Source organism: Chrysemys picta, chromosome 1 (assembly GCF_011386835.1).
Source record: "Chrysemys picta bellii isolate R12L10 chromosome 1, ASM1138683v2, whole genome shotgun sequence".
Classification (NCBI taxonomy): domain Eukaryota; kingdom Metazoa; phylum Chordata; order Testudines; family Emydidae; genus Chrysemys; species Chrysemys picta.
Window position 1 is genome coordinate 248,269,036 of NC_088791.1, and position 26,678 is coordinate 248,295,713.

The window sequence follows — 26,678 nt, forward strand, 5'->3', positions numbered from 1 at the left end:
TGGGACCCCTGCCCCCAACTGCCCCACAGGACTCCACCCCCTACCTAAGCCTCCCTGCCTCTTGTCCCCTGACTGCCCCCTCCTGAGGCCCTCCCCCCATCCTAACTGGCCCCCTAGGACCTTACCCCCTACCTGTACCCTGACTGCCCCAACCATTATCCACACCCCCACCCCCAGACAGACCCCTGGGACTCCCACGTCCCATCCAACCACTCCCCATCCCCTGACAGCACCCCCCCCAGAACTCCCAACCCATCTAAACCCCTCTGCTCCCTGTCCCCTGACTGCTCCGATCCCTCTCCCCACCCCTGCCCCCTGACAGCCCCGTCCCCAGAACTCCCAACCCCGCCCCCCCGCTCCTTGTCCCCTGACTGCCCCCTCCTGGGACCTCTGCTCCTAACTGCCCTCCAGAACCCCACTCTCTACCTAAGCCTCCCTGTTTCTTGTCCCCTAACTGCCCCCTCCTAAGACCCCCCCAACTGCCCCCCAGAACCCTACCCCCTACCTGTACCCTGACTGCCCAAAACTTTATCCACCCCCCCCAGAAAGCCCCCCCCGAACTCCCGATCCCCCCCGGTCTCTTGACTGCCCCCTCCAGAACCTCCCTGCCCCTTCTCCCACCCCCTGGTCCCCTTACCCTGCTGCTCGTCCCCGCACGCTGGGCAGCAGGGGCAGAGGAGCGGGGGAGGAGCTCCAGACTGCCGGAGGCGATTTGCAAATGCAGGGGAAGCGGAGGAGGGGCTCTCTCTGGCTGTTGGAGCCCCATGTAAGTGGCACCATCCGGCCGGCTGCCCTGTTAGCTGCATGCGCTCTGCATGGGGGGGGGGGGGGGGGGGGGGGAGGAGGATTGCCGGACATTTACAAATTCCCCCCGGATGTTATTTTTAGCTCAAAAAGCCGGACATGGCTGGGGGAATCCGGACGAATGGTAACCCTAATTTCATTATACCTTAATGTTGTATTTGTGGCTGCAGAATACAGCAGAATCTCTGGGTCTATTGAGTTGCAACACCATCTGTTACAATCATGTCATTGGGGCCATCTTCTGTTAATTTGACCGTCATTAACTTTTCCTATGCATTAAAGTTTTTTTTGTTTTTGTTTTGAAGATGGAGGATATCTTCAGTTTTAGTGGAAGGCTTTCCCAAGGAGAGGGTGTCCTTTAAGTAGGCCAGGATATTCATGCTAAATTTAAAAACTATCCAAATATTACCCTGAGTTTGTATAGAGTTAAACGGGATGATATGACACACAGATTAGACATTGTTGAGCAGTTTGTTTTTGTTTGAAGGGGTCAGAAATGGAGGCTTTAATGTAATGCCAATATAGCAAACTTGCTGATAGCAGAAACAGCAGAAATTTCTTAGAAACAGTAGACCATAAGGGCAAATTTTCCATTTTGTACAACTTCTTCAAGTGATGCTTTAACAATATTTATGTGATTTAAATGCTATGGTGATGAGTATAGAATATGAAATGTTCTGCTTTCACTTAGTGTTAATCTATTTCAAAGATATAGGTGATTTAAAGTTGATCTGCAGTAATACTGTAGGTATGATTTAAGACAGAAACACATCAATAATTCATTCCAGTAACAGTTATAAAATCATGTCAATGAAAACTGTTGAATTGGATAGAATAAAATTTAATTAATCTTAGGTTTGCTTCTCTGATTCAGTTCTCCAGGGAGTGTATTATTTTTAAATAAAAGCTAATGCAGTCATTCGGTAGAGTTTAACACCTCTTAAAATTGGTTCTTAAAAGATATATTCTCAAACTATTTAAGGTGAGAATTTAGAGGCCTTTTTTGACAAAAGGTTGTATGCAACCTGATAGGAATAGATTACAAAAAATCCAATGAAACACTTTCTGGGGGCAGTTAAACTTAATTGTCCAATGGAGAAGACACAAACTACTTTTGTGCTGTTGCTTGAGTACCAGAAAGTAAGAGTGACTTGGCTTTCGTAGTTCAAGACAAGTGAAAATGAAAAGTAAGCAAGCATAATAACTTACCACATGACACTTGAAAGTTGTTTAAACAGCAAGAATAAAACCAAAATTGTCTCATGGAAGTATATGATACTTGATATGATTCGTGTGGTTAACAGTGTATTGTGTAATACTTTCACAACAGTATTGGATTTATTCAAACTATTATGTTTTCTGCAGTGCTTGAGTTATGTATCTAAGTAATTCTAGAGGAGGGGCAGTGATGTTTTTTCCTAATGCAATCTCTTCTTTCTCGTGACTTGGAACTTTTTCAAAAAGGCCGGTGAGAAGACTTCGTTTTCTTTTTCCTTATGTGATAGTACTAGTAAATATCCATTAAACAGTCCTTCGTGCTGTTCAGACCTTTTGCTGGCCCACATTTCAGGGCAGACTGTTTAAACGGATTAACACTTCTTGTTGTTTGCAGTGTTGTATTTGTGTTGGTCCCAGGATATTAGAAAGACAAGGTGGGTGAGGTAATATCTTTTATTGGACCAGCTTCTGTTGATGAAAGAGGCAAGCTTTTGAGCTTACATAGAGCTCTTCTTCAAATCTGGGAAAGGTACTCAAGAGTGTGACACAGCTAAATACAAGGTGAAACAGATTGCTTAGCATAATGAATTAGCACGCCTTGCCAGAGACCATTCAAGGTGAAGTGGGCAGTTAACACTTCTGCAGTCCTAGGACAAAGGAGTGTTAGTGGGTTACCCATTGTTGCAGTAAACCATAAATCCAGTGTTATTGAGTCTCTGATTTTTAGCGTATAGCAAAGTTACGAATTTAAGCTCCAAGTTCATCCTCTGAAGGTGTTGTGCAGGTTTCCTTTGAGGACGAGGACTTAAGAGATCGGATATGGAATCAAGTATCAGAGGGGTAGCCGTGTTAGTCTGAATCTGTAAAAAGCAACAGAGGGTCCTGTGGCACCTTTAAGACTAACAGAAGAGTTAGTCTTAAAGGTGCCACAGGACCCTCTGTTGCTTTTTACAGATATGGAATGATCGTTTTGTGAAGCATGTTTGCCTATGGGTGATAGGGTGCCTTTGTCTTTTATCATTTTTCTGAGGTCTTGTTTACACTTTAGGCTATGGACTCAAACTCCTTATACAAGCAGATTTTTCCTCTTATGGTGAAAGGAAGATTTTCCTGCATGAGAAGTATGGGATTGTGACACAGCAGATGTAGTAATCCTTATGAAAGGCAGTTATTCAATTGTATTGTAGCACCATTTTAACTCTTTGTACAACATACAGATTTTAAAATGATGAAATTGCTTTATTGGGGATGTAGACCTACACCTTGCATGCCAAGTTTCAGTCTTGGGAAAATATTTCTGTCCAAATTTTAATCCTCCAAAATGCAGGATTTATAATAGATATATTGATTATGATGATTACAGCCGCTTGACATGACAAGAAGGAAAAGTCATGGGTTTGTTGTAGCACAAAATGCAAAACTCAGATTCATTTTACAAAAAAGCCATGGTGCTCAAGCTGATTAAAATTAACTCGTGTATGAAATGATGAGAAAGGTAAAATTGTTTTTATAGATAACATTGTTTAAAAGTATTAAATATTTAACTGACAGTTTTGAACTATTTAAGCCTATATTTGGGCTTATAGAATCAAAATTTGTAACATTTCATGAAGGAGTCTGAGTCAGCAGTGAACTGTCTGAACTTCTTACATAGGCCATGATTTTTTTTTTTTTTTAATAAAAAATACTTTTAAGTGTTGGGGGCTTTGATTCCTCCTCTTCCCCCCTCTTCCCCTTAAAAGTGTTTGTTCCTATTGAAGTCAATGGGGGAAGTCCTCTTTAAAAACTGATGGAAATCAAGTTTGTTAAAAGCACTTAATATTAGTGCTACCAGGTATCATAGAGAAATGCAGGGAAAAGTTTGTGAATGAATATAAATATGCTGCACTGAAGCAAATACAGTTTCTACAATTATCTTTATGGAGTCATTTATAAACTTATTGTGCCACTACTGTAGTAGCTACACTCAAACAGCATTAAGAACTTTTTTCCAGCATGCAGAAATGAACTGTAGGATGGTAATTTTTTTCCTCTTTGTAGTCACTTATAAAAGGAAATTTGTAATTATAATTTTGTTTGAATCATTAATATCAAATTAAATATCTACCAAAGTAGCTACCGTATATACTCAATCATAAGCCGGTTCGTTTATAAGCCAACCCCACCAAGATGGATAAGTAAAAATGGAAAACTTTTATGGCCCATTCATAAGCCAACCCTATAATTGAGGGGTCAGCAAACTTTGGCTCCCGGGCCATGAGGATAAGCCGCTGGTGGGCCGAGATGGTTTGTTTACCTTGAATGTCCACAGGCACAGCAGTAAACCTAAGTAAACAAAGTGTCCCGGTGCGCTAGCTGCTTACCCTGACGGGCTGGGACAGCAACTGATGGGGAAATTTTTGCGGGGGGAGAAGTTGGTGGTCAGGGGAGTAACCCCTGTGACCACCCCCCACATGACCCCACCCCTAGTCCGGGACCCCCACACTCTCCCCATCCCATCCCTTCCCACTTTATCTGGGGAGGGCCAGGGGAGGTTGTCTCTGACCTGGCTGGAGCTGCTCTGGCAGGCTGGGCGGCACAGCTGCAGGGTGCTCTGGCGGGCGGGGCGGCACGGCCACAGCTGCAGCCTGCCAGCCCCAGAGCTGCAGGTGCTTCGGAGGCTGGGGGGGGAGAACAGCATGGCCAGAAGCGGAGAGACTCTGACTCCGCCTCTTCCCTTCTGGCTCTGCTGCCTCTCCGTGCTCCCTCTGTTTGGGGGAGGGGCTGTGTCCCACCTCTGCCTTTCAATACCTGTTCTATACAGTTTGATTCAACACTGCAAGTCTCATTTTAACCTTTGTGGTTGTACATTAGCATGAACACTGTAGTGACAATAAAATGAAAGGTATTTAATATATGGTAATATTATGTCATATGTGTGTTGTAAAAATAATGACCATACATTTTATCAGGGGGTCAGAACCTGGTTAAAAGAAGTCAATGTGCCATTGACTTCAGTATAGCGGTAATGTGGCCCTAAAGAAATAAATGGACAAAGTATAACATTTAAATAATTTTATACCTGACTTGGAGTTGGGGGGAAAAAAATAGACAAAATCCTGCAGCCTGGAAAAGAGCTGTGAAGAGGCCTAAATGCAGCAAAACTCATGCAGCTTTTGTATATAGGGAGGGGCATGTTGTGGTGAGCCTCTGTAAGGTGTTTCTGTACCCTTGTGCTGTTCCATGGCAGCCTAAACAACACTCATGGGGAGGAGGAGAATGGGCAAAGGCTCAGCAAGGCAGCGGCCGGCGAATCTGAGAGTAGAGCCTAAGGGTATGTCTACACTATCCGCCGAATCGGCAGGTAGCGATTGATCTATTGGGGATCAATTTATCGCGAGTAGTTTAGACACGATAAATCGATCCCTGATCGCTCGCCCGTCGACTGCTGAACTCCAGCTCGGTGAGAGGCGGAAGCAAAGTCGATGGGGGAGCTGCAGCAATCGACCCCGCGCCGTGAGGTAAGTCGAACTAAGATACATCAACTTCAGCTATGCTATTCTCCTGGCTGAAGTTGCGTATCTTAGGTCGATCTCCCCCCCCCCCCCCCAGTGTAGACCAGGCCTAAGAGCAAGGGCTTGCACACTGCATCAAACATGTTGTTGTAACCTTTAGGCTGCAGTAGTGGCAATGCCAGTGCTCTGTCCCCAAGCTGAGAGAGCAGATTCTGTTTCTCCCACATCTACCCTTTATTACACACAGTTCTTATTCACAATCTGCTCTGGCGTAGCACAGTAATGAAGTTTTGACCCATAGTATTTTTGAAAATCTTTTTTGAATTATCTGCATTTGTCTTGTATTCTTCAAGACTTGGGCTTGAATTCCACTTAATGACCTTCTGTAAAAGTGGCTACTTCTTTGACTACTTCTTACTAAAGTTCATACAGTTACATAGAAAGTGTACTGGTTGTCTCCTTAGTTAGGCATAGAATAAGCAGAAGCCTTAGGCCTTGGCTACACTCGCGGATTCACAGCGCTGCTGCGGCAGCGCTGCCTTGGCAGTGCTGTGAAGCGTGAGTGTAGTTGCGCCGCCAGCGCTGCGAGAGCTCTCTCGCAGCGCTGCAAGTACTCCACCTCTCCGAGGGGAATAGCTTGCAGTGCTGCGAGTGAGCGTGCAGCGCTGCAGGCGCTGATTACACTGGCGCTTTACAGCGCTGCACTCGCTGCGCTCGGGGGGGGGGTGTTTTTTCACACCCCTGAGCGCAGCAAGTGCAGCGCTGTGAATTGCCAGTGTAGCCAAGGCCTTAATCTTTTCCTTGCATCCTCTTTCCCCCTCCCCCTGAACATGAATAATTGCTTTTTCTTCAATAGAAGAATAGCTGTATGTTACTATAATATATTCTAATTCTTATTGTAAAACTAGCTTGAAAAGACAGAGTACTTTCTAAGTATCTTTGACAGTTATTCTTTGCTCATCACATAAGTGATAGAGGTAAGCCTTGTATGCCTTCTTTAAAAAGGTGTGACAGGAACAAGGGCTAGATGAGAAAACAGCTGTTTTTACATTGTTAGGAATGTGAACAGAAGGGCTCTGTGAGAATGACAGTACTGGTGGTTATGCCTTTAGGCACAACTAACAGAGGAGTTTTTTCTTTTGGTATGCTACAAACCTTTTAGTAAACAAATAAAGGCTAAATAACTTGATGATTATTTTACTAATATCTTTTCTGCAAGCCATGTTCTTTTATTTGTTGTTCTGTGTTAGTTACATTACTGTTTCAATTTCTAGATTTGTCTTACTGTTTAAATTGTTTTGCTTTATTTTAAAATACATGCCACATTTGGCAGATTTGAAAAAAGGTTATTGTGGTCGTCAGAAAAGTTATAATTCACATTATATATAAACAAAGCAAATTCTTATCCGGAAACAAGAAATGAAATATTGTCAGTACATAAAAAGCATTCAAGTAATAAGAGTGATGAATACAATGTAACAATGGTCAGACCAAATTATGTTAAGTGGTTGTCAACTAACAGGAAATACTGGGCCAAATTCTACACTATTTACTCCGTGGAAGTCAATGAGAATATGTGGTATGTAAATCAATGCAGAATTTAGCATAATGAGACTTAAGTATCAGGATGGACCACATACGCATATGTCTTCTAATTTTAATCCTAGAGTTATGCTAGACACTTGGGTCAGATGCTATGCACACAGCTGCCTCTGGAACGTTTCATCACGAACATGTGAATTTCTTGTGAACTGTGGGACCTTTCTTATACGCTTCCTTAATTTAAACAGTTTTGCACAGTCTTTTTAAACCATCTAGGACAGGGGTTTTCTGTACTTCTTCATAGCATGGGCTGCATGATTGATAAAGAACATGGGCCATTTCCCCTCCTATTCCTGATTGATGAGGCCATCTCTCATACCATTTGTGGTCACACAACATCCCTATGGAGTTATAGCAATGACTCACTCTCCTGACATTATTTTTCCATTTGCAGTGTTGCTGTAGCCATGTTGGTCCCAGGATATGAGAGAGATAACATGGATGAGGTAATATCTTTTATTGTACCAACTTCTGTTGGTGAGAGAGACAGGCTTTCAAGCTTACATAGAGCTCTTCTTCAGGCCTTAAGCTCAGTGGAGCTCAAAAGCCTGTCTCTTTCACCAGCAGAAATTGGTCCCGCAAAAGATATTACTTCACCCACCTTGCATCTCTGTTATTTGTCCCTTCATTTTAATGATGTTTAGCAACTGGAAATAGGGAGAGCTATCACCATGTGACCAGCCAGCTCTCAGTACACCAGGTGTGGGCCATAAATGTAGGAAATTGTGAGCTCTGGAGAACTAACATATTTGAAGCATATTCATGCATTATTATGTATGATTTTGAGGAATTTTTTGCACTAGATGGATTTCATCCAAGTTTTCTATCAGTTGTATTTGTAAAAAGTAGGGTGAGCAAGAAGGCATTTCTGTGATCTGTTGCCAGAAATACAGATTGATTTCTTATCTTGGTTGTTCTGGATGACCTGTCCGTCAGGTGGAGGCATCCAGTAGCTGGGCTCAGAATTGCTGTGGCTTCTGTGTAAGGAGACTTGGCCCGCCTCTTGGGGCTCCAGCTTATTCCTCTGTGTATGAACAGGCATCTTGAGACTGCTGCTGATGTATTTTGCTGGGGGGAAGGGGGCGAGCCAAGAGACAGGGTGGGGTTTCTATACATAAGATGGGAACATTACAAGAGTAACCATTATTCACATTTTTCTTAACAGGTCTTCTTCTGGAAGACAAACCATATTTGGGATACCTGATGGCAGAAAAAAAACTCATGGGCCTGTATTTGGGGCGCATGAATACAGAATACAATTAATGTTAATTAATACAAAATACAATTAATAATTCCGAGCCAACTTTCTGAATGACCAAGTGACCTTAAAATCCTTGGTGGATCCTAATGTAGGCTTTCTACAAGTGAGACAGCGTTTATTACAGAACTGAATAACGTCTCTTAATTACTTCAGTTTTAGTTAGGTCTTGAATTGTGAATCTAGAGAGAGAGGGTGACTGTAATATCCATTAACTTACCTTTCCTAGTATACTCCTATTTCAGATTTTAGTATATGTACCTGTTTTATTAGCCTGAACAGTATTCTGAGGAACACACTGCTACTGTGTCAGGAATGGATTCTATATAAATGTTCAGTGCCCTTAATTTTGCTCACTTTCACCAGTTATAATAAGATTGGCCAGTTTAAAGGCAAATGTGTCTATTTTTGACTAACAGATTGGTCTGGTGCTTGTTGCATATTTGCATCAGCTGGAGATAGCTAAGTACTTCTGCTTGACCTGGACTGTACTGTGTCTAGTTAGTATATTTGAGGTATTGTATTTGTTCAGTAAATGTGAAATGAAAAAGGATTTGTGTATTCTTTATTGTTCAGCTGCCTGCACTTTTAGTGCATTCTTTTAGATCAGGGGTCGGCAACGTTCGGCACGTGACTCGCCAGGGTAAGCACCCTGGCGGGCCGGGCCAGTTTTATTTACCTGCTGACGCGTCAGGTTCAGCCGATCGCGGCCCCCACTGGCCGCGGTTCGCCGTCCTGGGCCAATGGGGGCGGCGAGAAGCGGCGTGGGCGAGCGATGTGCTGGCCACGGCTTTTCGCCGCCCCCATTGGCCTGGAACGGCGAACCGCGGCCAGTGGGGGTCGCGATTGGCTGAACCTGACGCGTCAGCAGGTAAATAAAACTGGCCCGGCCCGCCAGGGTGCTTATCCTGGTGAGTCGCATGCCGAATGTTGCCAACCCCTGTTTTAGATTATATTTCCTGGTCAATGCAATACATAAAGTTTGCAAGGATGTACTGCTCTTAGACCTTTGAGAGAACCTTATGCTGTAAAAAATTCTGAGAAACATGTATGTTGCAAGATATCCCCTGCTATATATTTTCAGTGGCTTTTATTCCTCTTTTTTGTGTGTTCTTGTCACTATGAGCATTTATAAAACCGAATCCTTGCCTTTATGAGACTTCATCTACTGCTTATTTCCCCACATGAAGTTATAGTCCCTTGATATGACATCCCAATAATTTTCACGGCAACCAGTTGTGGTGCCCCAAACCACTGTGGCAAGGTAGGATGTCTGCAAATGGATCTGTTCTTATAAGGGCTCTGTATTGGGAACTCCCACTGAAGTCTGAGGCCTTGGCTACACTTGCAGCTGTACAGCGCTGTGAGGTAAACCTGTCTTCGTACAGCTGAGTAGGGAAAAGTGCTGCAGTCTGTCCACACTGACAGCTGACAGCGCAGTGGTTTGGCCACACTTGCAACATTTGCAGCTGTGTTGGGAGCAGTGCATTATGGACAGCTATCCCAGCATTCATGTGGCTGCAACGTGCTTTTCAAAACAGGGGGGGTGGGTGGATTGTGACAGGGAGTGTGGGGGGAGAGAGAGTGCTTTTTGGAGCATGTCAGCTCTCTATTTTGCAAGTTCCGAACTCCCTGCTCATTCATTTACTCACTCAAAGCAAGCTGCAAACTGTTTGCTTTTCTCTGTGGTATGAGCTTTGAAACCAGCACTTTTGCATTCCTGCAGTCGTCACAACAATGGAGAGGAATGGCCATTTGACAAGGTGATTAGTACAGCGCTGCAAGCGTTTACACTCACACCCGTGAGTCGCTGCAGCTGTTAATTCCTCTCGGAGATGTGGAGTACCTGCAGCGGTGTACCCAGGGAGATACAGCGCTGTAAGTGCCCTGCCAGTGTGGACAGGGAGTGAGTTACAGCGCTGGGGGAGGCTTTACAGCGCTGTAACTTGCAAGTGTAGCCAAGGCCTGAGAAAGTTCTTTCTGTGTGCTGAGTGGTTGTGGGATTGGATGTGAACTCTTAAGTAACAAAGATCCTATTTTTATTTGTTTTTATGGATCGCGTCCTGCCAATAAAATAAAATGTTAAAAAGAAATACTTAGTTATATAATCAGATTTGTTGCTAAATAGAATCGTTTTCTCAAAGTGTTGTGTGAGGCATCAGTGGCTCTTATTAAGATACCTGAAACACTGATATCTTACAAGCATGTTTGCTCTGGAGCAAATTATAGTAGCCAAAACAACAAAACAAAACTAGAAAACCTTTTAAGTACAGAAAGAAACACTTGAAATAGTACATTATATGGCCCCAGAGCTCTATTACGGGCTGTACTTTAGGTAAACGTTCACTGACAAATCCTTGTATTTACAGAAGAAAATGCACTATGTTATGGGATTTGTACTTTAGGACATAAATAACATTAGGTTCTTAAAAGTTAGTAAAATGCCCTCCCCTTTCTTAAATAACGTTTAAGTTATGTGAGAGGATTACTTTAGTCAAGTAGGTATTTTCATAGTTAAACAAAGGTTGTTTTTGTTGTTATGTTTTTTTTAAGGAACTGGACTTTTTATGTACTGTAGATCTCACAGCTGAAAACTAGCACATGGAATATTTGCTGTTGATGTTTAAACTGTGATTCCTCACTTGACTCAGACATTATTGCGCCTTGGAGTAGGTAACTTGGCAACTTTATATTCACATTCCTTAACTACCTTTGTAAAAGTGAAGCTCTGGAGTCTGTTCGGTCTAGCAGAGCTAATGAATATGGGTTTGCTTCACTTTGTTCTCCAGGAAGCTATTAGGTAAGAGGATTCGAGATGCATGCAGTGTAGCTAGGAATAATCTTAATTCCTTCAATCCTGCTTGTGTGCTTTTGCTTGAGATAGTGCACTGTGGATAAGACATTTTTTAAGATTTTAAAGATTGGTATTGCATTTCTAAAGTACTTACCAATTTGTTGCCTCTATCTTTAAAGGGTATATCAGTTTGTCTTCAGGTGTGACATGTAATGGGTATTTATGGTGTTAATGGGACAACCTTTCAACCCCTAACAAAATAATAGCTGCTGTATACAATACTATTGTATATAAATTTCAGAGGAGTGTCTCATCTGTTGTGGATTCTTCTTGTAAAATCATGAATGATATCGATAAGCAAATTATTGATATTTCTTTAACAAAATATTGCTTTAAATATAAGACCTAAATGCTTGCACACCATTAGACTCCAGAACACTTTTTGTAGCATTATTTTTGAAAAAATACAGTTTTATAGTAGTTGAGGTGGGGGCAGGGAATAAGGGGATCTATATTGTAAATCAGAAATAAAAAAAGTACTCATCATATACACAATTGCTTTGATTATTAATCTTAAATAAATTCTGATAATATACAATCAATTTTATTTACCTGTTCACAGAAAGAAACAGGACTAATGCCTACTTGGGAGTTAGGTTGGAGAGCAGGTGAGTAGATGTTTTCAGATATTTTCATGGAGCTCTGAAGCACTGCTGAAAAGTGGCCAATAACCACTGTGTCAAAGTCTTAGTTTCAGTTATAGGTGTGCAACCTTATTGAAGTAGAAATTAATGACATTGCAAACCTGTAAATGAGAATAGAATTTGTCCTCAATTGTTTGGGTCAGGAATGCTTTTTATAAATATAAATATAGAGGACTTTGCGAGCCCCACGGTGCATCTGATGGCAGAAATAAAACTTTAGGGTGAATTCAAACTGAGGAGGTACTGTAATGGTCAAGCAAATTGGATACCTAGCATCTGAGGCTAAAATCTGGCTCAGGTCCTCTTTTATGAGTACTGTACTTTAAAGTGTGACCAGTGTCTGTCTCCCAATGGTTTAATAATAAGAGTAGAACTTACTAACTTTTGATTTTGAGTGGTGTGGATTAGATTCAACACTTGTAAGGTAAATTTATTAGATGATGACGATGATCTAGGTAAACACACTAAGGTCTGGTCTAAACTAAAAAGTTAAGAATTCTCCCATTGGCCTAGCTGCTGGTTTTTGGAAAGGTGGATTACCTGCGCTGATTGGAGAACACTCCCTGTCGGCATAGGTAGCCATCTACATTGAAGCACTACAGGGGTCATCTTGACATGGGGAAGAGTATTTTGCAAGAATGCTTAAACATTTGTACAAAGCAGCCTCAATGTGTTTGTTTCTTTCTTTTTTGTTTTGTTTTGTTGCTTCATTGTTTCTATATTTGAAGGTCTCATGAGATAAAACAGTTTACTGAATATTCAATATACGTACCAAGTACTGAGAACCTATTAGACAGATCAGTAATTTAAACTTATGTGTTAATGATATAGCAAGAAATAAAACATTTAGTTTTCACTTTCTTTTTAATTTCCTTACACTTGGCCTGGGAAGCCTGCCTTGCAATTTGAGAAACATTGTATTTGAGTGAAGTAAATTATGAGATGGTTTAACTGGAGTGGCTGCAGGTAGAAAATGGAATGGGAAGAATTCATGGGCATAATAAACAAAATAGTAAGCTTTGTCCAGACATACTGGAAAACTGTAGACGTTTCCTCCTCTTTTGCACAATGCTGTGGGGCATCCTGCAGACTGTATAATTGATTTTCCAGTAAACTGACAGAAACCTTTTCATTTCAACATATATTGTATGGTTTTGGTGCCTCCATAATTCTGCAAAAAATATTGGCCAATTTACAGAGATTTTCATCCCAAATCTGCAGAATTGTTCAGATATTTACAGTAACCTGGTGGCTTTTTTAGCTTTCTCTTTGTGCACTTTGATTCTAGATCACATACCTTTGAAGAGAGCTTGCAATCCCTTTTTCTGACTCCCTATAGGTAGAATGGAAGTAGAAGAGTATACAAGGACATACAGTGCTATGTCTGTACCTGTCAGCCCTGTAAATAAGGTCTGTCTGCTCAGTTCCCTATAGGCTTTCTTTGCTGCTTCTTCCTAGAAACATGGAGTCTGCAATCTCATGCCCAGCTTCTTCTCTCCCTCACTCTTCTAATTTCAATCCCAATCTGAAGAAAATATAAGGACAGAACCAGGGCGGCGAGCCTGGCCGGGGCTCTCCGCTCTCCCCGGCGGCCGGAGAGCCCGACTGGGGCTCTCCGCTCTCCCCGGCGGCCAGAGTGCTGGGGGGAGGGTGGTGAGCCCGCCGCGGCTCTCCGCTCTCCCCGAGCGGCTGGAGCACTGGGGGGAGGGCGGCGAGCCCGGCCGGGGCTCTCCGCTCTCCCCGGCGGCCAGAGTGCTGGGGGGAGAGTAGAGAGCCCCCGGCGGCCAGAGCGCCGGGGGCGGGGGCGGCGAGCCCTCTGCGGCTCCGCTCTCCCCGGCGGCCGGAGCACCGTGGGGAGGGCAGCGAGCCCAGTCGCAGCCCCGCTCTCGGGCCGGAGCGCCCCGCCGCGCCGGCCCCCCTCCAGGCGCCGCCCCAAGCACATGCTTGGTGGGCTGGTGCCTGGAGCCGGCCCTGGACAGAACAGAAAAACGAAGAGAGTACCTCTTCTACCACCCTTTCCTATATGGCTTCTGTGTTTATAGAACTTTGCTTTTTCCCCTCCCTCCCCCCTTCAGTCAACTGGTGAGATGATTTCTACCCTCTTGACACAGAAGGACTTGTGGAAACCAAACTGACAGTCAAATTGAAACCATTTTTCCAGTGTCCCGTTTCTATATCTGCAGCGATAATAAAATCGAGTGGTAGCTCGTAAGGTGGGAGGCAAATGCAGTAGTGACGGTCGTTAACCAAGAACCTGACTTCTCTCTCTCTTTTTTTTTAATGTCTAAATCCTGTAGAGACAGTCTCTCTTTGGCTGGATGCCATATGTTAATCTTTGTGGTGGCATATTCCCTATATAGTTTCCACCACTGTTTCTTTGTGTTCTGACCCTGTTACATGGTTGTTTCCAGTTCAAGACCAAAGACTTGAAAGATTTTTCCGATGATTTGGTTGCTTTCTGTATGAGAAGTGACTTGATTTTATTCGGTTTCATTTAACATGTTAAGTAGGCATATAGCCAAGCTGCAGGAGAGAGAGGGTGGAAATAACTGAACAAACTTCATATTGTGCTAAGTAGGTTTGTTTTGCCTAATTTATTACATCCATTCCAAGTTATTTAGTATTGGAAAATAGCAAAATCTCTGAATTTGAGAGGTTTAGTAAGAGAACTTTTTTTTAACTAATCTGGGAAGTACACAGTGTAAGTTTTGCTTATTTTAAATCTATATCTATTTTTTTAATGGATGTGAGAAGAACCTATCAAAGCCCAGCATGTTATCATTAGAATGAATTTATAGCTACTTTTAAAATAATTCTATAATTTATATAGAATTATATTTTAATGCACAGGTGCTCATACTTGTAAGTCTGTGAACTTCTTGACAAATAGATACTGAAATACAGTTTATACCAAACTTAGAACCATATTCTCCAATAACCTAAGCGTAGCACTTACTACATGTGTATTTCCATTGCAGGATCGACCCATTATATTGCAGTAGAAAATTCAAGTGAAAACAATCACTTAGTATTCTCAAAAAAGTTAGGCATGTAAATTTTTGAGTGGAGAAAGTGCAATTTAGTTAAAGAAATTAATGTTTTAAAATTTCCAGTTTGTGTTGAAACAAAAAATTTAAACTAAGACCTAAAATTTGTCCTCAGATACCCGGGTACAACTCTTATTACTTTGGTATCTGTGGGCAGAATTTGGCACTAAGAGTCAATTGTAATATGTGTGCATGGCATCAAAGAATATTGGTACCCATCTTAGCCTCTAATGTATAGTGTTCATTACTAAGTGTCTGAAAATAATTGTGGTGCACTTGCAGGTGGTAGCACAGCAACTTTTTCAAGTTATGTGACAATGTGTTTCCCACTTCAGTAGATAGAATCTCTTTTGTTTGTGTTATATTCAAGCAATTAGATTTTTTGTTCTGATTATTGAACCCAAGTGTAACAGTACTATAACACTAATTTTAATGTAAATACCTATATCTACATAAACCCTGCTCTGCTTATTTAAAAATTATATATACAAATTATATATTTTGATTGCTATAGGGGTCATAGGCTATATTCACACAGTACCCATTTTTTTCTAAATTTAAAAAGTCCATATTTAAATGACATTTTACTGTTTTCTTAATAGAACAACAACCCCCCAAAAGTGTGTTCGTTTGAGCAGCCTGCCTCAAATTATGTCCAAACATAACTTGTTTGAACAATAAATATATCACCTCTTTCATAGTTAAATTGTTTTTCCTTTGAAATGTATATGTGTAACAAAAGATTGATAGTAGTTGTGGACACTTTAAATATTTTGTGCTAGGGGAAATGTATGTTGCTTTGGCAAATGGTTAAACTCTAGTCTTAAACCTTTTCCTTTAATCAGGGGCCAACATTTCTTTTCTTACATGTGTAGTCTCATTAAATCCAACTTGAAAAGACCCCCTACTTAAGTATGTCTAACTATAAGCACATGAGTAGTCCCGTTGAATTCACTACTCAAAGTTAAACATGTTCCTAAGTAACTTGCCGAAGAAGGGCTGGAGGAAGGTCAGGATTTGGCCCCGATCTATATTTCTATGAATTAATATCATGGGGGGAGGAGTGATAAATACTGATCAAAAAATTTATATATTTGTTTTCATTTTGGTCCTTCCCTTCCTTTGAAATAATGTAACTGTAATACAGTATGTATGTCCTTAATGTATTGTTGTTTTTTATTTTGTATTACAGTAGTGCCTACAGGTTCCAGTTCAGATCAGGGCCCTGATGTGCTAGGCACCATACAGCCACAGAATATGAGACAGATTCTGTCCCAGAGAGTTTACAGTCTATGGCTTGGATCCTACAAACACACATGTGCTTAACTTTACTATCATGAGGAATTCCAGTGATTTCAATGGGACTATTTGTGGTAGAAAAGTTATTTGTTTGCAACATACCTGACAAGACAGCTGAAGGATAGGATGGGAATTAAAGGCAAGGGAGGTGAAGTGACATGTTGAAGGTCGGACATGAAACCAGTGGCAGAATTGGGAATAGAACCCAGGTGTTCTAAGTCCCAAGCCATAGTCCTGTTCAATAGGTCATACTACCTCTTGAGTTAATTTATATGTTGTAAATTACCAACAATGTGTTTTGTATTTGAGCCACATCAATAACTGTTCATTTGTATGCATATCAGTAGATGAGAATTAAATTTATTTTTAGAAATTTAGACCTAATACACTCTTATTCACTGCTTACTGACTGCAAATTAATAAGCAGATTGAATTTGTTTTAATTGGCAAATCATTATATTTCTATACACATGGTGTTTGATAAGGCGCAATACTGAATTGTTCTCTAGCTAATTTTATTTAAGTATTTATTGTTTTATGCCCTCAAGAGAAGCATTAATGCAATTTGAATGAGTCTTACCTTTGGTAGTTTTGGAAACTGTGATCTTGTAATTGCGGATCTCTTCTTGATGTGCCCCAAAACCATTTGGAGTAAACAATTTAGATAAAGACAGTAGAAATTATATCAGATTTTGTATTTTGATAGATTTTTTTGTGTGGCCCTAGATATAGGGTTTATCAGATACACCTCTACCCCAATATAACGCGACCCGATATAACACGAATTCAGATATAATGCGGTAAAGCAGTGTTCCCCGGGGGGGCTGCGCACTCCGGTGGGTCAAAGCAAGTTCAATTGTAATGCGGTTTCACCTATAACGTGGTAAGATTTTTTTGGCTCCTGAGGACAGCGTTATATTGAGGTAGAGGTGTACATACTTCTCCCAAATATTATATTTGTTTAATCCATACATAGCCACACGGATGGGTCTGTTAAATATGCATGATTTTTTCCCTCCAGGCAACATGCCCTGGTTTGCTTTACTGTCACTGATTATGATTTTTGTTTTGTTTTGTGTTTTCCATTGGAAAACATGCAGCTCCTCCTGCCTGTGTTACTTACGGAGGACCATATCTATGATGCTTTGATTAAGGTGTTTAACATTTTCTCTTTCTGGAGGCAGTCAGGAACCTATCCTGTACCTTGCAAATTTTGGCCAGGAGTAAGCAGAGCTCTTAAACGTGCACCTATCTTTAAGCATCTGTGTAGTCTCATTGCAATGTATGGGCGAGGGAGGGATAGCTTAGTGGTTTGAGCATTGGCCTGTTAAACCTAGGATTGTGAGTTCAATCCTGCAGGGGGCCATTTGGGGATTTAGTTGGGGATTGGTCCTGCTTTGAGCAGGGGGTTGGACTAGATGACCTCCTGAGGTCCCTTTCAACCCTGATATTCTATGATTCTAATTCTATAAATGCTGAAATTAAGCACTTAAAGTGCTACTGAATTGGAGCCTATGATCATATACAGGATATTAATGGCCAAAGTTAAATTTAATAGATAGTACTTGTTAGGAACTGGCACCTTTATTTTAAGCAAGCAGGTAAATGGCTTAAATCTGCAACAAGAAGTTTCATGTGGCTCTCATGGCAACACTTGTAGCAGTGATTATTTTTCCTTTCCTCATTAAAAGCCTGATCAAAAGCCTATTGATGTTAATGGTAACCATTTCACTGACATTACTGAGCTTTGAATCAGGCCTTAAGACCCCAGTTGAACAACATACTTAAGCATGTGCCCAACTTTAAGCATGTAAGTAGACTCATTAGAGTCATGCTTAAGTACCTTGTTGAATCAGGGCCTACAAGCACTTCAGATCGTTGTACAAGTACAGTTTCTTATGGGTCAGATCCCTAAATATGCTTCTAAATAAGCATCCCTAACAGGGGAATCAGATATACTGCTTACTCGCTGTTTGCATTATGATATTCCTTAATACATGTACACTAAATTGTAGTTTACAAAGGTTTCTTAAAAAGTACAAAATAATTTAAAAGCAATATTTTTTTAAATAGTACAAAATCTATACCAGTGATAACTTCTAGCTCTTAATCACAGCAGTTGCTGTATTAGATCTGACCACCTAGACCAGCATCTGATGTCTGGAAGCAGCTAGTTCTAGATGCTTCAGAGGAAAATGCAAGAAAACTCATGAACAGTTTTTTGGAATATTCTGCCCAAAGCAGAAGTTTCATCATTGGTGTACATATGTCCTGAAGTATGAGTGTTTATGCTCCTTTGTGTACAAAATTCCTAACTACCGTAACCAGGGATATTCTCCTTATCCATATAGATTGTAGAACAGAGATCGGCGACCTTTGGCACGTGGCCCAGCAGGGAAATCCGCTGGCGGACCGGGACGGTTTGTTTACCTGCAGCGTCCGCAGGTTTGGCCGATCGCGGCTCCCACTGGCCGCGGTTCGCCGTTTCAGGCCAATGGGGGCTGCGGGAACCAGCGGCCAGCACATCCCTCGGCCCGTGCCGCTTCCCGCAGCCCCTATTGGCCTGGAACGGTGAACCGCGGCAAGTGGGAGCCGCGATTGGCCGAACCTGCGGACGCTGCAGGTAAACAAACCGTCCCGGCCCGCTAGCGGATTTCCCTGATGGGCTGCGTGCCAAAGGTTGCCAATCCCTGCAGTAGACATTTTGAATCCTTTTAAGCTATTGGCCTTAGTTATATTGTTGCCCCTATGAGTAGTAGCCAAAATTCAGGCCTGGCAGGATGTTTTCTGCTCAGATAAGAGATCAGTGACACAGAGTCAGGCTATTTTTTAGTGCAGTTTGTTTATTTACAAAGTGTACACACAACACTTCTTGCTTCCCTAAACAACAGTAGGAACAAAACAGCATGCAAGACAGTCTCTTTGCAGAAGCATCTGATCAGGCCCTTGTGCCCTATCCCAAGAAGTGACTCTCTTGACTTTCTCCTCGTAGACCCACACAGACTTGCAACAAAATGCAGCACACTCATGCTGACTGCCTGCACAAAAGTTTTGTTCCAGTCCCCAAGCCCTGATTTTGAAATGTAGGAAACCCCGGGAGCTCCGTACTCTCACCGCTCTAAGCTGCTTGCCACATGGCCCTGGTTGTCAGCCTCCTTGGCTGCAACTGTTTTTACTACACAGAGGAGCATCATATAGGTTCTTAATACACCCATTTACTTTTATTAAATAAGGTCTGTGAACACCTTTGTTTACAAGACCCTGAAGGTGAGCAGTTTCGCGTTGATCATAACGTTTCGTTTTGGCTATGAGTTCCACAGGTTAATTATGCATGATATTAAAAAAATAATTTTTATCTTTCAATTTAAAGTTTTCTTGTTCTTGTATTATATGAGAGTGTAAATAAGAGCTCCTCGCTTAACCTGTATTACCAATCATTAATTTGCATGTCCCTTCTAAAATTTGTAATCCACACCCAGATTGGTCTTCTTCCTCCATAATAAAAACATGTTTGGGTTTTTTTGTTTGTGACTAGAAGCTAGACTGTACTAGGCTTTTTTAAGGTTAGAAGCAGAGGTCAACATTTTTGAATACGGGGGCATAAACTTAGGCTCCAAGTCCATATCTAGGCACCTAAATAAGAAGCCTGACTTTCAAAAGGGCTGAACACTTAGTAGCTCCCATTAATTTCAACAGGTCCCTTTTCTTGGATAAAATTGGTGATAGTAGGTTTCCACAGCATTTTTATCATTCATGCACATGCAAAGATGTCAGCCTTTGATTTTTTGCGTACTTTTGTAACAAGCCGTGGTGTCTGATTAATTAGGAATCAATACAGAGAAAATCCAATTATATAAATACTATATTTAAATTTTTGTTAATTATCTAGGTTTCATGTAAAACTTGTTATGCATTGGCTTTGAATTTAGTTTTACATTTATTTTACATGCCAAAATTAATAAATACATGATAAAGTATACTGACAACTACATCTTTGATCTTATGTCCATACTCAGGAAAGCTAACATGGATTTTTGCCTTGGGGATTGCTGGATCCAGGCCTGCGTTTCTGAACAGCTATATAATTGTTCCTTCCTGGCATTGTGCAAGCAAAAAATTTTGCTTTTGGCAACAAATTTTGCAGTTCACCTTCAAACTACAGATTCCTCTGAGCTTTTGAAACTAAGTGTTGCGGCAAAAATTTAAAAAAAAACCATGCACCATAAGGAGTACCTAACGTGAACACAATTTTGCATTCATGTTATCTGATATTGTGCTTCACATACACTATTTTATTTCCATGTAGAATTTACAAGGTCTCTGATTTCTGTTAATTAGGGTTACCATATCTCATAAATAAAAAAAGAGGACCCTCCACAGGCCCTGGCCCCGCCCATTTCCCCACCCCTAGCCAAGCCCCAACTCCGCCCCTTCCCCACCCTAACTCCGCCCCCTCCTCCCTCCCACTCCCAGCCAGGGGGAAAGGGCTGCCCCAGTGCTACCAGCTTCACGGTTTCCCGGGCAGCCCCCAGACCCTGCGCCCCCAGCCGGCGCTTCCCCAGCGCAGCTGGAGCCCGGGAGGGGAAGCGCCCAGCCGGGGGCGCAGGGTCTGGAGGCTGCCCAGCAAACCGTGAAGCCGGTAGCGCTCGGGCTTTGGGCAGCCCCTATGCCTCCGGACCCTGCGCCCCCAGCCGGGCACTTCCCCTCCGGGACTCCGGCGGCTCTGCGTAACTTACACTGTATAAGTTACACAGAGCCGAAGAGGAGCAGAGCCCCCGCAGCTGGAGGCTCTGCTACTCTTAGGCTCTGTTTAAGAGCCGGGCTGCCCCAGCGCTACCGGCTTCGGGCAGTCCCCGTGCCTCTGTGTCAGTTACACAGAGCCCTGGCGGCTGGAGGCTCCAGCCGCCGCGGCTCTGTTTAAGAGCCGGGCTGCCCGAGCGCTACCGGCTTCGGGCAGCCCCCGTGCCTCCAGACCCTGCGCCCCCAGCCGGGCACTTCCCCTCCCGGGCTCCGGCGGCGCAGGGTCTGGAGGCACGGGGCTGCCCGAAGCCGGTAGCTCTCGGGCAGCCCGGCTCTTAAACAGAGCGGAAGAGGAGCAAAGCCTCCAGCGGCTGCGGCTCTGTGTAACTGACACTGTGTAACTGACACAGTGTCAGTTACACAGAGCCCCGGCGGCTGGAGGCTCCAGCCGCCGCGGCTCTGCTCCTCCCCGACTCTTCGGCTCTGTTTAAGAGCCGGGCTGCCCGAGCGCTACCGGCTTCGGGCAGCCCTCCTGCCTCCAGACTCTGCGCCCCCAGCCGGGCACTTCCCCTCCCGGGCTCTGGCGGCGCAGGGTCCGGAGGCACGGGGGTTCCCGAAGCCGGTAGCGTTCGGGCAGCTCGGCTCTTAAACAGAGCCGAAGAGTCGGGGAGGAGCAGAGCCGCCATGTTCCCGGACATGTTCGGCTTTTTGGCAATTCCCCCCGGACGGGGGTTTGACTGCCGAAAAGCCGGACATGTCCGGGAAAAAGAGGACGTATGGTAACCCTATGTTAATTGTTATATATGCTCAGCTACTATAAATATAACAAGCTAAGAACAATTTATATTTTAAAAAGTGACACATCAAGGACATGTTTGTTTGTTTTTAACAGCCACAATAACAAACCTTCTTAAAGTTGGGAGTTAAGAAATATGACAGGGTTGCTGTATGTGAGTGGTACATATCTTTCATTATTCCTTTATAGTAAAAGAACCTGACACAGTTCAGCTGGATTCTTTAAAACAGCATAAAATAAAATGGGATTTAAAAAATATATAGTATAATTTTGCTTGGCTCTTTGAGACAGCTATTTAGGCAACAGCCATTCATTCTGTGAAAGGTAAAGGGGAGGGAAAAATTTTTTTGTTTGGGGGTTGGGCAGGTTGGCCATTTTCCTTTTCAGCTTCAGAGTTTTTAGGTCTTTATCGGGCACAGTAGATTTCTTAGTAATTGAAATAATTAATTCAGATGATTATCCATTATATACTCAATTATCTTTTGAGAAGACTTGCTCTTTGTACAAAATAGTATCAGAATAGTCTTGATTTTCAATGTCTGGAAGTAGACTCCACTAATTAGCTTCCAACTAGATTGAAAACTGTTGTTTCTATATATTTTCTAGAATTTGTACCTTGCTATTAATACAAACCAGTGCTGTTCAGAAGGAGTGGGGGGGAGGGGAGAGGAATTTTTGCTATTTCCTCTCCCATTTTTCTCCCCAAATCACGTTTGATGGCTTGAACAGTTATTATTGGTAGTCATGAAAACAGAATAGTACTAGGTTAGAAAATGTGCCTTATCCCCTTCTCCTCTGTATAATACCATGTGAGATATGTAAGCATATTTTTTTAGGTAATTCTCATCTAGATGATACTTTTCTTGTCATTAAAGCCTAACATAAAGGTAAAACAATCTCTTGATGGTTTTTAAATCAGTAACTTGATTTGTGCAACATTATTTATTGACTTTTGTTTAATTTTGTTTCCTCCCCCAGAGTGAAGGAGTTAGTTTTATCACCATGACCTCAAACAACAGAGTACAACATTGAAAGAAGCTGCTTGGCTTACGTTTTTTTAAATCGAAGCTGCTTAAGGTTTACTTTATTTTTTGTTTTTGGTCCGAAAGGTTACTTAATTTTCAAAACAGTTATGGACTATACTGGACAACAAATCAGCAAGGAAGGGAGAGCAACCTGCCTCACTCATTTCCTGTCATTGACATCTACAGTCTCATTGTGCTGCTGTTTTGACAGACTTTATTCAAGATATTCTCTAGAAATTCGGAACTTTTCAACCGGCCTCTTGTGGCCAATGCCTTCATTTCCTTTTTCTGCAAAGACGCACTGTATTTATTCTTCAGCATATTAAGGGATTCTGCAAACACCTGCAAAAGCAGTAAAATCTGGTATTTACTGGCATAAATTCAAGCCTACCACAGTACTACCTCAGTTCAAAGTAAAGCCGGATTTGTAATGTTGGTGTATAACAGGACCTCCTTTATCTCTATGCTGAGTATCTCTCAAGAACAGTCTTCAGCCTTACTTAACTTTTTTAAGTATACAGCTGCTGGTTGGTTCTAAATCACTAGCTGCAGTGTTTACTTATCAGACAAAGCCCAATGTGGGCACTGAAAAGTCTAAAATGAAATTAAACGTTGTGGATCGGACTTTGATGAAAGATTTCAAATAGTTATAAAGTGTGTAACTGAAGCAACGTAAGTTAAAATAATCAAACTGCATTGGGGGGGTATCTCTTTTTACCTTTAACACACTTGTTTAATCCTCTCTAAGTAGGTGTTTATGTAGGTACTTCAAATTGCAAAAGCCTTTTCTGCTATTTACAAATCATACTTGTCAATTAACCCTGATCTTCGCTGCATGTCTCCTAACCAAAAATCCACACAGGCATGCTAGGAATGCAAGGATGATGATAATAAGTATTGGGCAGATTGAAATCTTAATTGTAATATATTACTATGCCATCCTGAAAGTCCTAATATTTGCCTCTTACCAGAAAAGTAGCATTCCAGCTAAAGGCATCATTAAAGGGAAAAATAAAAGTTGCAGTCACTTAGCCGGAGTTCTTTACAAGAATGCCCATGTTTTTAATATTTTCAGTATTCTGAAAATACTAGTGATGTGTGGTGGCTATTATTACAAATGTCACCTACAGTTGTTGCACCAGACTAGCAGAATGTTCTGTCACCTTGTTGCTCCTTCGATAAATTTAATGAAGAGTTAAATTGTTTTCAAGGGTACCTCCCCAGTGCCTGCTCTGGTAGTCATGTAAGTATTACACTAAGTCATTTGAGTTGTGTGTGATTTTTTTTTTTTTTTTTTAATTCTCTGTGATAAGTGGAGAACCTATACATCACTATAAACAGAATGCATTATATATCTCTCTCTATATTTTTATTTTGAGGAAGACAAGAGTCAATGTCTTACAAATATAATGGCAATGCAAAGTCTTCCTGCTTACATGCTGAACTTTTAGAACACAGGATTGTATTACAAGACAAAGATGAATGTAAATTAATTCCTTTTCCACCCCGCAACACAGGGTGTAATTTTTTTTTCCTGTGTAATTTTCAGGGGTCTCGCAACACAGCAATGCATAGGCTGTACAATATTGGTCTAAGATCAATTTAAATATGCTTATTTGATTTTTTAAAACCCGTTACATGTTTCTAAAATGTTCTAAGTTAGTACTTGTTCAGTTCTGAAACTGAAACAAATACAATTGTTGACATTTGCTCTGTGAACTTCCTGCCCCCTAACAATAGCACTGAATGTGGTACCTGCTGAATGCAATGTTTTAATTTCTACTTTGAAGTATCCCTCTGTACCAATTGTAAAATCATGCCACTATAACAAATGGTTAATATTCATACAGCAACTTAAAAAAAAAAAACTTGATGATGTACTCAGTTCTCCTCTATCCTGTATATTTCACAAAAGGCATATGCAATATTTACATTCTTGATTTAGTTTACAGAATGGAACCAAAATGTATAAATGTTATGTTTGCTAAAACTTCACAATGTATATTGGGTCTTTGTACATTTTGCCTGACTTACCTTAAATTTAAAATATTTTTTGCTATATAACCTCTATAGTTATTAAGCAGTGTTTTCTTTTTGGGTACGTATTGTTTATGGATATCAAGATGTTAAATATATTTCTTGCTATTGTGATATGACAAAAGACTTAACTTATCTTGCTGTGTCTTCCAATGTACACGCTGTATATAAAGATAAATGTGATGCTGCTGGAGACGAGAATAAATGGAACTAGAGTAGTGTATTGTATTTTAGTCTGTATTGATCATGGATGCTCTCCTTAATAGCCATATGCAATAAAATAATTATTTATTAAAGGAATAAAGTCTTTGAGGGCCTGCTTTCTATAGGGTTTTTATTGGTTATTGGGATGAAACCACTTTATTCTTGTTCCTTTAGGGTGAATCAGGCTTTCTATGAATAAATCTTACTGTTCTACAGACACTCACCTGTCTTTCTGTTAACAGAAATAATAACAATGAAAACCAGTATATGACTTTTAGTAATTTTATTTTTTAGAATTATACAGGTTTGGTTTTTTTTTAAATAGTATCTTTTTAAGGAACAAATTTTGCCCTCAGCAGAAGTCTAAGTTAGGGCCCTTAGTTTTTAACTCCTCTTATAACCTGATTAAATTTAGAAACATTTTCAAAGCAACTGAACACATACTAATTTACAAGAAGGGAATGTTTTAACTTTGCATGTAACTCTTGAGCTTTCTGCTAATGCTCAAAGAGCATGAGGCGCACTGGAAGGTGGTGCACTATGGGAACCCCTCCACGTGTTTCCTTTTAGGAGCAGACATACGCTGATTATCCCCTGCCATATCCCTCATGTAGTTGTCTACACGTGTGGACAGTGAATGTAAAACATTATCTAGAACTGGTCTGTGTTTGCTGGCTTGCATGTGGGCGCTTTGGAACACAGGATTGGCTGGCAGTACTGGCTGTCCTCCTTGGTTTCTGTTCCCCAGTGTTATGCTGCCAAATAATGGCTCCACTCTACGTAGTCCTTTCTGTGTTGTGCAGGCTGCTATGGAGGGAGCAGTCTGAGGGATTGCAACTGGCACTTGTTAGGGGGACGAAGGGAGCATGAAGGATTGGAAAGGTTCCTGCTATCATGATCTGATGCATAAATAGCAAGGGGCTTGTGACAGGACATTCTTGGTTATTTATTATATTACAGTATTGCCTAGAGGAACTGACTGAGATCAGTGCTCCATTGTGCTAGGCACTGTACATATACTTACTGAGAGATTGTCTCCATCCTCAGGAGCATACAAACCAAATATAGACAAGTAAAGGGAGAAAGGAAAAACTTATCCCCATTTTACAGAGGAGAACTGAGGCACAGAGAGGCTGCCTCGCCTTGGGCAAGTCACAATTGAGTGGAACTAGGAATTGAACCTGGATCTTGAGTCTCACTGCAGTGCTTTAACCACGGTATGGGGTGAGAGCTCCAAGGCCCTGGAGCTTCCTGCTTGGATTCAGATTTCTAAAACAATATTCAAACAAGCACCTATCTCTTTGTGCCTTAGATGTAGTTATAAAAAATATCAATCAAGTCAAACTAGCTGCTTTAAAACCTAGCAGCTAACCCACCAGCATTCCCCAGCAAACCAGAACTCTCCTCCTTGACAATGTCAGTTCCCAGCTAGCCCCTTCTTCCCTCAAAGTCTAAGTAAACAGAGCATGCCCTGAAAGTCAAATATGGGTTGGTTCACACTAAGGGTGGGAGGAAGGGTCCAAAGCCTGAAGGCCCATTTCAGAGAACATTTCACTGAGAGTTCCCTCTCTTAAACTGAAGAGACTCCAACATGGTGGCAGTATGGCCTGGGGAGTGACACTCTCTTTCCCCCAAGTATCATAGAATCATAGAATA

The 26,678-nt window shown here is 41.7% G+C and overlaps 1 protein-coding gene across 2 annotated transcripts in view; it reads left to right on the forward strand.

Moving 5' to 3' along the window:
- The window catches only part of IRS2 (insulin receptor substrate 2), a 37,170-nt gene extending 12,048 nt beyond the window's left edge, over window positions 1-25,122 (forward strand). The window contains exons 2-3 of one of the 2 annotated variants that reach the window (XM_005302988.5): window positions 11,793-11,838; window positions 22,735-25,122. In XM_005302988.5, the coding sequence (XP_005303045.2) occupies window positions 11,793-11,838; window positions 22,735-22,762 (74 nt within the window). In that variant the 3' untranslated portion in view covers window positions 22,763-25,122. The remainder of the gene's footprint in view (window positions 1-11,792; window positions 11,839-22,734) is intronic. The other variant, XM_005302990.5, reaches the window with a different exon arrangement.
- Window positions 25,123-26,678: the final 1,556 nt, after the last annotated feature.